Source organism: Argentina silus (assembly GCF_951799395.1).
Source record: "Argentina silus genome assembly, chromosome: 7".
In the NCBI taxonomy this organism is placed as follows: domain Eukaryota; kingdom Metazoa; phylum Chordata; class Actinopteri; order Argentiniformes; family Argentinidae; genus Argentina; species Argentina silus.
The window spans coordinates 4,939,814-4,951,255 of record NC_139661.1 but is presented as its reverse complement, the minus strand read 5'-3'; the positions used below and the strand labels follow the sequence as shown (position 1 = coordinate 4,951,255).

The 11,442-nt window shown below is 47.3% G+C and overlaps 1 protein-coding gene across 1 annotated transcript in view; it reads right to left on the bottom strand.

The window, feature by feature from the left end:
* The window catches only part of fras1 (Fraser extracellular matrix complex subunit 1), a gene marked incomplete at its 5' end in the record, with an annotated part of 133,067 nt that overhangs the window by 76,656 nt on the left and 44,969 nt on the right, over positions 1 to 11,442 (bottom strand). The window contains 7 exon segments of the mRNA XM_083673255.1: positions 358 to 432; positions 435 to 491; positions 3,088 to 3,231; positions 6,716 to 6,863; positions 8,361 to 8,399; positions 8,762 to 8,851; positions 10,434 to 10,625. Coding sequence (XP_083529381.1) covers positions 358 to 432; positions 435 to 491; positions 3,088 to 3,231; positions 6,716 to 6,863; positions 8,361 to 8,399; positions 8,762 to 8,851; positions 10,434 to 10,625 — 745 coding nt within the window.

Here is an 11,442-nt window from a genome sequence, read left to right as displayed (position 1 = left end):
ATGACTATTCCTTCACTACCATAATACAATTCAGTCCTTCATCTCAACCACCAGCCAGCTTTAGCAATTCGAGCCGGGACGCGGTTATTAATAACATAAAATAAAATCAGAGACAGTCAGCATCATGCGAGGGGAACCGATATTGAACAGCTGTACTGCTGAATACTAAAAACATCTATCCATCTCATTTTGAGGTCACCAAAAACAACCTGACGCTCTCCAAAATAGAACTCTCAGGGGCACGCAGCACAGCATGGGAACCGGCAACCAGCTGGGTGGCGGCTGTGTACCGTCGTGCAGGACGGTCGCCTTAACAATGAGGGCCGTGGACGATTGATGCTCTGATGAGCTACTCACGCAGGCACTGTGTGTGGTCCTGGTAGGACCCCGGCTCACAGGTGGCCACGCACTGCCTGTTGCTCATTAGGAAGGACCCCCGCAGGCGGAGCACTCAAAGTCCTTCTCACAGGTGGCACAGGAGGAGAGGCAGGCTGTGGAGGGGAGGGGGGGGGGGGGGAGAAGAGAGGGGGAGAGAGGGGGGGGGGAGAGGGCAGGGAGAGAGAGAGTGGTTTGAAGGAGAAAGGGGGGGTGGTGAGTGATGAGCGGGAGGTCAGAGAGTCAGAGACAGAGAGAGAGGGGGTAAAGAGAGGGTTAGAGGAAAGGACACGAAGACAGACGTATGTGTAGAGAGAGGGTGAGGGAGGGAGGGGAGGAGGCAGGGAGGGAGAGAGCAAGAATCAGAGAGGGAGGAGAGGAAAGTCAGTCTTTAAAATGCTGCCAGTCCCCCTACACCTATACATGTTCATATATACACACCCTCATCATCTCATAACACACAATACACATAACACATCAATTCAGCAGCATCGCTACTACCTGGTACTAAATGGAACATTAAATAATAAAATAAACTTAAATAATAAAGCTGAAACTTTATTCCCAGTACTTCCTCAGTAAGTATGCTGCTTAGTAGCAGGCTGTAAAATAAAGGGTTACTGTGTTTTTCCTTCCCTTCATCCACCCTGTCATTGAAGCTTGCTGATATGAGAACAGAGGGGGCTGAACTGAGGCGAAGGCGGAGACAGACAGAGAGCCGTCTACAGAGCCCTTCACATTATCATTCCGGAGCATTCCGCTCCTCAGGGGCAGGATTAGGCGCTTGTCAAGTGATGCCTGCCTTCATACCTGTCGCCTGTCGACGGGTTAGAGCGCCCCGTCTGTCCGCCGTCCGTCCGTCTGTCTGTCTGTCTGCCTGTTCGTCTGTCTGTCTGTCTGTCTGTCTGTCTGTCTGTCTGTCCGTCTGCCCGTCTGTCCGTCTGTCCGTCTGGCTGTCTTTCTGTCTGTCTGTCTGTCTGTACGTCTGCCCGTCTGCCCGTCTGCCCGTGTGTCTGTCTGTCTTTCTGCCTGTCTGCCTGTCTGCCTGTCCGCCTGTCCGTCTGTCCGTCTGTCCGTCTGCCTGTCTGTCTGCCTGCCTGCCTGCCTGCCTGTCTGTCTGCCTGCCTGTCTGTCTGCCTGCCTGCCATCACACCCATCCTCCTTCCCTCCTCTGTCTATCTGCTTCTCTTTTTCCCTTCCCCCCCCCCCCTCTCTCTCTCTACAGGAGACTGGAAGGATTACCAGCTCTAAAACAGGGTGTGTTGTTGGTTTGCGTCTCCCTCCTCTCTCTCTCTCTCTCTCTCTCTCTCTCTCTCTCTCGTCTCTCTCTCTTCTGTCTCTCTCTCTGTCTCTCTCTCCCTCCCTCATTTTCCTCACCCAATATCTCTCCTTTCCCTCCGATGCCCTCACCTTCTCCCTCTCTCTCCCTCTCTCTCCCTCTCTTTCCACAGCCATAAACAGAGGGCACCCCTAAATCCAGCATGCCAAGCCACCATAATGCCCTCGGCCTCGGTGGCGAAATGGCTTACGGCTCCACTCCAAAACTAACAAGTTTATCTCTAACTGATAGCTTTATGGCATCTGAACACTCCTGTTTACAACATCTTGAATACCTGCGTGTGCTTTAAGACTGACCTACATGCTAAGACAAGGTCATAGAGAGGAGTTGGCTGCGTAGGGCTGGGAGAGTGTGTGTTGTTTTGGGACTGTGTGTGTGAGGCTGAGAGAGTGTGTGTGTGAGGCTGAGAGAGTGTGTGTGTGAGGCTGAGAGAGTGTGTGTGTGTGAGGCTGAGAGAGTGTGTGTGTGTGAGGCTGAGAGAGTGTGTGTGTGAGGCTGAGAGAGTGTGTGTGTGAAGCTGAGAGAGTGTGTGTGTGAGGCTGAGAGAGTGTGTGTGTGAGGCTGAGAGAGTGTGTGTGTGAGGCTGACAGAGTGTGTGTGTGTGAGGCTGAGAGAGTGTGTGTGTGAGGCTGAGAGAGTGTGTGTAGGGCTGATAAGTAGGACATTGTGATGATGGGTTAGGACTTGGGCAAGGTGGTTTTGTCTTTCTGTATCTGCATACACACACGCAAGTGGATTACTATGACAACTACAGTATTCACTCACTGAACACATTATTAGGAACAGCTGTACACCTGGAGGTGGTGTAATGGTGTGGGGAATGTTTTCTTGGCACACTTTGGGCCCGCTAATACCAATCAATCATCGCTTGAATGCCACAGCCTATTTGAGTGTTGTTGCTGACCATGTGCATCCTTTCATGGCTATCTTCTAATGGCTACTTCCAGCATGATAATGCACCATGTCACAAAGCAAAAGTCGTCTCAAACTGGTTTCATGAACATGACAATGAGTTCAGTGTTCTTCAGTGGCCTTCCCAGTCACCGGATCTGAATCCAGTAGAACACCTTTGGGATGTGGTAGAACATAATGGACCAGAATCTCAAAGGAATGTTTCTAACATCTTGTGGAGTCAATGCCATGAAGAATTGAGGCTGTTTTGAGAGCAAAGGGAGGCCCTACCCAGTATTAGTGTTCCTAATAAAGTGTTCGGTGAGTGTATATCCAAACATGGTCATTTTGTACACTGTATCTTAAAGGGATGGTCCACTTCTTTAACATAATTAATCAACTACAGTCAAGGTCAGGGCCTTTTTCTAAGGTGGAACATTCCTTTAACTCAGTTTCACAGTTGCACACTGTACAGTACATACCTGCACACACTCTGCCATTGGCATAGTAACCATGGGGACAGACAGGAACACAGCGTCCATCCAAGAGCAGAGCACTGGGGTCCTTACAGCTCTCACAGTGGTCGGGGGTCCCGAAGCACGACAGGCAGTCATCATGACACTGGACTGTGGGACACACACACGCACACACACACACACACACACACACACACACACACACACACACACACGCACACACACACAACTTTATTTGGATCAACAATCAAACTATGATACACACTAAGCACGCACACGCACACGCGCACACATACACACACACACACACAAACTTAGCAAAGGGACGAAACGATACAATCAAGAATGGCTTCATCAAATCATTCAGATCTATGCAGAGCACGGCCAACCTAATGTACTGTTGTCATACATTATGCAGAAATGTTCCTGGATGATTGCACCATGATTGTTCCAGTCATATTCATACATTACTTATTCAGTAAATAAACCCTTGTCAACAAAATTGAGATATCATTTCTGGGCTGTAGGTCCTAATGCAGACCTTGCTGTGTGAAAGAGAGCGTGTTCAAGAGAGAGTCAGAGGGAGAGAAAGGAGAGAGAGAGAGGGAGAGAGAGAGGGAGAGAGAGAGCAGAAGTGGTACACTAAGAGAGAGAGAGAGGGAGAGAGGGAGAGAGAGAGGGAGAGAGAGGGAGAGAGAGAGGGAGAGAGAGAGAGAGAGAGAGAGAGAGAGGGAGAGAGAGAGGGAGAGAGAGAGGGAGAGAGGGAGAGAGAGAGAGAGAGAGAGAGCAGAAGTGGTACACCAAGAGAGAGGGGGAGAGAGAGTCGTTGGCAAAGACGAAGCAAGACGAAAATGAGATGCTAAGTGTGTTCTGCCCTATAAAGAGTGTTATTGGCTTGCTGTGGCAGTCCCATTATCCCTCAAGTATTCATTATCTATACGGAGAACAGGTCTGCCTTCAACCTGGTTCTAGTCCACCAACCAAGTGAGCACAGTTTAACAATCTGTGAAGCGCATGCTCCCTGTCTCTCCTCATCACAGTGGCACTAGGCAGTATAAATGGCATTATCTGTATTCCTAAACATGTCAGCCAGACTGCAGTAGCAGTAGTAGTAGTAGTGGTATGAATTCAAACCTCACTGATTGGACAAGATGATATGCTCCTATGGGTCATGGATCACACCGTCCAATGAGAATGCCTACCATTGCCAATGTCAAGTCTGCTTTTAGTACTTTTGAGTCTAAACCTCATTGATTTGACAAGCTGACGTGGAAATAGGGGCGATTTCTTAAGTGTTTAACTATCGACTGTAGATCACGTGCTATTTAGCTAGGGGCAAGAGTTAAGGGCCATAGGGCTACAACGCGACCGGGAGCAGAGTTGGGGGTCAATTCCGTTCCAAGGTCATGTCCATTTCAAGTCAATTCAGGAGGATGAAAGGAATTGAAAAGTCCCATTGTTTGTTTTTGAATGTCTCAACCTGGAATTTCAATTCACTTCCTGAATGGGACTGAAATGAAATGGATTCGACTCCCACAGACCTGCACTCTGATAGGAACTGAGGTGAGACTGTTGTCATGGATTGCCCTTGACTTTCTCCTCTCTCAGCGTATAGACTAGACCAGTAGGGGGGTCAACGACCTAGAGAAAGGCCTGCTGTCCTCACTATCAGGTGTGATTAATAGGGTTGATGGTGGAATAAGATCAGGACATGGCCAATGAACAATGTTCCAGGCTGGTTTTCGCTGAGTGGCTGGAAATCCAATTTGCCGCGAATAAGCAAGCCAGGATGTGTTAAGGGGTAGAGAGAGGCACATGTTAAAGGTACGTGTGCCCATGTGTGCTACACATAAGCAAAGAACGCACACACACGCACGCACGCACACACACACGCATGCACACAAACACACTCTCACACGCACACTCCTCGGGGATCGATGTGGGTAAGTGAGACAGAAGCTCGATATTATTCCATATGCTTATTGCTTTATTGCTTCCTCAGTAGAAGGCCTTTCCTGACTCCCTCCCCTACGTGAGGCTATTGCTTTATGTTTGACTGCTGCTGGTCTGAGGGGGACCACCAATGTCAATGTTTTCCCACCATCTAACCCTAATAGGGTCACAGGGGTAAAATCAGGGGAGAAAATTGAACGGTCTTGCCCTGGGGAATGGCGATAACTAAGTGGCCGTGGTATTTAACCTGAGAGAAATCGAATAGTTCCAGCTCCTTCTCTCCCACTCTCGCTCCCGCTCTCTCTGTCTCAATGTCTCTCTCTCTCTCTCTCTCTCTCTCTCTCACCCTCTCCCACTCTCCCTCTCCCATTCCATGCCTCTCTCTCACCTGCTCATTCTTTCCCTCTCTCACCCCCCTGCCACTCTCGCTCCCCCCTGCCACTCTCGCTCCCTTTTTGACTCTCTCTCCCCCTCTCTTACATCATTCTTTTATTCTCTTTCTCCCTTTTCTCCCTCTCCCTCTCTCTCTCCCTCTCTCCCTCTCTCTCTCTCTCTCTCTCTCCCTCTGTCAGTGAAAGGAGATTAAGTGCATGCATAGCCCCCCTCGTACCCACCCCACAGAATTATTCATTGAAGAGTTAAGAAAAGCGATTAGACTTTAAAAATAGATAAATGTTCAAGGAAGAGGGACCTTAACCTTAACGACGCTCCCAGAAAACAAAGGAGGGAAGACGCGCAAGGGAGGGAGAGAGAGACACGAGAGAGAGAGAGAGAGAGAGAGAGGGGCTCTTCTTATGCATGAGACGAGGGACGCACCAGGGCGAGACAAAGCCGCTCTAAAAGTCAATGGGACATCTTCATTTGAAGAACGCCTAGCCTACAATATCTGAACCAGGGGAGGCTGCTGGTGGAGGCAGGAATTGGAGGACAGGCTCATTGTTAATGCATGGAATGGACACGTGCGTGTGGCACCATTCCTCATTCCATTTTTTAATACCATTCCTCATTGCATTGCATGCATTGTAATGAGCCTGTCCTCCGATTTCTACCTCCACCGGCCTCCACTGCTCGGAACCTTCTGTTGCCTTCAGAATAGTGTCATAATAATCCTCTCTTGAGAATCGTAAGGGCTTTAAACAAAGCTATATGAATCTATTCCATCATTGTGACGATAGTTCTATCATAGGAGATTTCGTAAAGCATCATGACACAAGTTATGATGGAAATGAAACAGATATTAAAGAATATAGATGTACAGCTGAGGGATGGGACTGGAGAAATGTTACCACTCTCAAATTCATAGATTAAGCTATGGATACAAGGACTGATCATCTATGAGATGAAAAAAAAAAAATGTAACCACGTTTTACAATTTTTTTTTTACAAACAAAAAGTATTTAGAATTCATGAGGCATTTAGATGATATTAACAGATGTAGAATATATATATATATGCATGGAACATATTATACATAGTATAATATCAGATATCATAAACAGTTATATTATACTGTATATATATATATATATATACAGTATAATATAACTGTTTATGATATCTGATATTATACTGTGTATATATATATACACAGTATAATATCAGATATCATAAACAGTTATGAAACTTATGATGGAATTGTCAGGTCAAAGTGTTCCCCTTGGTTGGTATGTACAGTACTCACCCTGGCGACACTCTGGGCAGCATCGGCCCTGCTGGGCCACTGCCAGGGTGCCAAGGGGGCAGGTGGGGCAGGAGCGCAGGTAGCAGGTGACCCTGGCATCACGGCATTCACACTCCCTACATGGGCCTTCACTCCATTTCTCTAGGTTCTAGTATAGAGAGAGAGAGAGAGAGAGAGAGAGAGTGGTTTAGTCAACTTTGTCACACCTGTGGGGTTCCAGATCTAAAATGACCGCCATAGGAAATGATTGGGTAAGACTACATTATGTTCAACCAGCAGATGGAAAACATCCCCATACACACACCCACACACCCACACATCCACAAGCACAACCCCCCCACCCCCCACCCATCCACCCCCACCCTTTCATCTATGCCCACCCCGCCCCCCCACACACATTCAGCCCCGCCCCCCCCTTCCTGCACACACACACAGAGGGGGGTTGGTTATCAATGCAATGTGCCCATCCCCCCAGGTGAACCACACCTTCCAGACAAAACAATTTGGTGTTAGTTATGGGAACCTTTCTCTTTCTCGTGCTTTTGTGCCCATGCCTCCTCGTGAACCACACCTTCCAGACTAAACAATGTATCATATCTTCTCACAGACCCCATATATAAAGCTTTCTTTGTGCCTTGTTCTCATTTTACTCTGTGAACTCAATGAGTAGGCGTCTGATTAGGCGACTGTCTGTCAGAGAGGCTCTGGACCATATTTTCGAACCAAATGATGATGGAGAGGAGATTGAAATTGAACCAGAGATAGAGGAGGATGTCTCGGAAATGGAAGACAACATCGATCCAGATTTCGATCCAGACTATTATGAGGCTGACCAACAGGCAACAGACGAGGAAGAGGACCCTGAATTGACATTGCAGTCCAAGAATGGCAACTTGCTCTGGTATTCATCCTCCCTGGACAGAGGAGGCAGAGCGAGAGGGGAGAACATAGTGAGGATGGCCCCAGGGCTAACACGGTATGCAACGTCTCATCTGGATGATGAGGTGAGGAGTGTGCAGCCCCCAGCCTCTCCCCCAGCCTCTCCCCCAGCCGCTCCCCCAGCCTCTCCCCCAGCCGCTCCCCCAGCCTCTACCCCAGCCTCTACCCCAGCCTCTCCCCCAACCCTCCCTCAGCCTCTCCCCCAACCTCTCCCCCAGCCTCTCCCCAGCCTCTCCCCCAACCTCCCCCAACCTCTCCCCCAACCTCTCCCCCAGCTGCTCCCCGAATGCTGGAGAAAGGTTATGTGAGGCAAGGATTAGACACTGTTAGGCCAAAATTCCAGATCAGCAAGCCCCAAGCTCTTCTCCTACACATTTGCAAAAAAGGGTTCCAAAAGGATTCTTCGGGCTAAAGAACCCCTTTGGGTTCCATGCCAAACCCTCCCCCATGTGTTTGTCTTTGTACATGATCATTTCTCAGAAACATTTCTGTCAGTTCCAACTGTATGCCATCCCCTATTCCCCTGTGTCCCGATGTTCCATTTCTCCCATCTCCAGTCTCACTCCTCAAGATACTGTATGGCATTATACCCTTTACATCGTTACCGCTCCACCACACTACCCACAGAGCAGTGGAGGCTGGTGGAGGCAGAAATCGGAGGACAGCTTTCTACCTCCACCCGCCTCCCCTCCCAGCCTCTACTTACCGCTAGGCGCCGCTGGTCTTTTCCATACGACTGCAGACCCTACAGGGAGACACAGACAACGGTAGAAGTTCAGTTAACACGGACCACTGACACACCAGAGCAAAATGCCGGCTTGAAACCTGGTGTGAACAGTCCAAAGGTGCGACTGTCATGTAGCCATGTAGTGCCAGTTTTGTACCACAAACATAGGTGAGTAGTTGTACTTATGGTACAGTACGTAGGTCAAATATATTACGCAGCATGTACAAGAAGAATGTGTGGTAAATACATTGATATCTCTAACACACACACACACACACACACACACACACACACACACACACACACTCATACACACACACACACACACACACACACACACACACACACACACACACACACACACATTGATGGAGTCATACCTCTTGGGATTGTTCTATGTATGAACAGGAGGTGGCTGTGGACATACACTCTGGACAACACTTCCCAGGCAGGTGAACCAGCTCTTCTCCCTGATGGGAAAACAACCAGAGGTGAATGAGTTCAATGAGTTCCCTCTTCCTCTCTCTCTCTCTCTCTCTCTCTCTCTCTCTCTCTCTCTCTCTCTCTCTCCTCTTGTCCACCTTACTCTCAGTCTCTTTCTTTCTCTCTCCACCTTTTTTCCATCTCCACATGTATATCATTCTCTGTCTCTCTCTCTCTCTCTCTCTCACTCAATCCTGTTTCTCACTCACTCCCCTCCTCTTTCTTTATATCTTTCTATTCTCATCTCTCTCTCTCTCTCTCTCTCTCTCTCTCTCTCTCTCTCTCTCTGGCTGTGGAAATACATTCTGGACACTTCCCAGGCAGGTGAAACAGCTCTTCTCCCTGACGGAAAAACAATCACAGGTCTAATGAGTTCAATGTCCCTGTCCCCCCCCCCCTTCTCTCTCTCTCTCTCTATCTCTCTCTCTCTCTCCCTCTCCCTCCCTCTTTATTCAATGTCCTCCTTTAAGTCCAGAGGAGGAAACTTTTAATTACAACCCAGAACGTCGAAGTCAATCTATCCGCAGACTATTTCTCCAGCTTCCCGGTCAATAGCTCTAATTTACATTCATAGGAAAATCTGTGTTTCTTTCTTTTATGTGACCTTGGTTGATTGCTCCTGCTATGATGGGGACTTGAGGCAAAGCACAGGAGTATTAATCGAATGTCGAGGATAGATGACTAGAATGTTCATTAAAAACAGTCAACAAGCTATTCAACAGAAAGATAGTATATCATTAGTTCAGTATAAATGTTCTTTTTCCAGCAATAACTTTTTCCGGCAAGGAGACTTCAAGAGAAAGCATGTGATAACCCCAAATATAAACTTACTCATTATTTTTTTACTCATTATTAATAAAGAGAGATAATCCTTTCAAGATGATGAAGTTCAAGGTAAGAACGTTTTGATGTGTGTTAGGTTGGAACAAAGGGTTAGCCAATTATCTGTGAGGAAACAGGATTTTAGATTTACTTTACTTCTTTCTTTGGAAAATGATCCACATTGTGGCCTTTGTGCATTGTATTAGACCCGGCTCTCTGTTCAGCCGCGCAACCTTGTGAGAACGCTCTCTGGAATCATGCCAAATATGCTACTTATCATTAATGAACACTTAGCAGCAGCGCTTATTATATTACATAATGATTTATGAGGGATTATTGCAGCATGATCAGAATAGCAACGGTGATTTTATTTCTGCTTGACTTGAAACAATCTTATACGGTAGAAAGTGACACATGGTTTATAACAAGAGCAATCCATCGATTCTGTGAAAAATGTGAATATTACAGAGTCCATTGTAGCTAAGAAGATTTCATTTAGTCATGCAGTTGCATTCTAAACAGGATGGAATCAAACTAACACAAACCAAAAGTCTATCTTGGTATCTGTGCTGTCCCCAAAAACTTGAGTCATGTAGACGACAGTATGTAGGCCAAGTACCCTACTGTGCTAGTAAATAATGTATTTAATGAAGGGAGAAATCCATGCCTGTATTCTGGTACGTTCGGTTGATTTTATTGATTTTATTTTAGTTTGGTTTTTTAAATGAGGTAAAAGTTTGGCCTTACCCGTGGGCACTCCACCCGGCCACACTCGGCCCTCTGACAGACGACCTGGCCCCTGGTGCAGATGCAGAATTCGCAGCCCGTGCCGTTCCACATGTCGCCATGGTAACGGACGGTACTCTCATACAGGCAGCTGCCTTTGGCGACGGCACACTCGTCACAGCACTGTCCCGCCCTCTTCACCTTGGTCTGGCCCTGCAAGGGATCAATGGGAGGACGGGTTCCAACAGTAAGCCACAGAGCCTTGTGATGTCATGTGTGAACCAAACGCCCATACTGTACGTTCATGGGGTGCATTTACAACCTAAGACAGGCAACGTTTCTTGCATTGAAAACCCATCTCTTCAGGCTACATCTTAACAGTCCCTCCTAAAGACCGCTTCACCCTCACTACCCCCCCTATACTAACCCTAACCCCAACCCTAGAGACCTCTTCACCCCTCACTACCCCCCCTATACTAACCTTAACCCCAACCCTAGAGACCTCTTCCTCCCCGCTACCCCCCCTGTACAAGTTCTCTCCTGCTAATAAAATAAATTAAAAAAATAGCCTACTGGCATTACGACTGCCTATGGCCCCTGGTGTGAGCTTTGATTACTTTGTCTTACGATGACTGTTGGATAGATGATTCACTTACTTAAACAAATGTATTTGTTGTAAGTCTCTTTGGATAAAGGCGTCTGCTAAATGCCATAAATGTAAAAAAAACTAAAAACGTTTCGGTTCAACAAGGAATTTGAGATGTTGTCTGTCTTTTGGAAATAAAGGTACGTAGCAGAGCATTAGTGAGTGTGCTGGCCGTACTTCATTTTATATAGGCTACAGATGTTCTATGCATAAATAAATAAATAAATCAACCCAGAACCCCCCCCACCCCCACCCCTTCCTTCCTCTTGTCATCCTTCCTCGTTTTATTCCCTGTAACAACAACTCTGATGGGGCAAATAACTGGATGGGTTTTAAACTGGTGTGAGAGTCACAGAGAGACAATCGCCCGTTGTCCTATTTTGG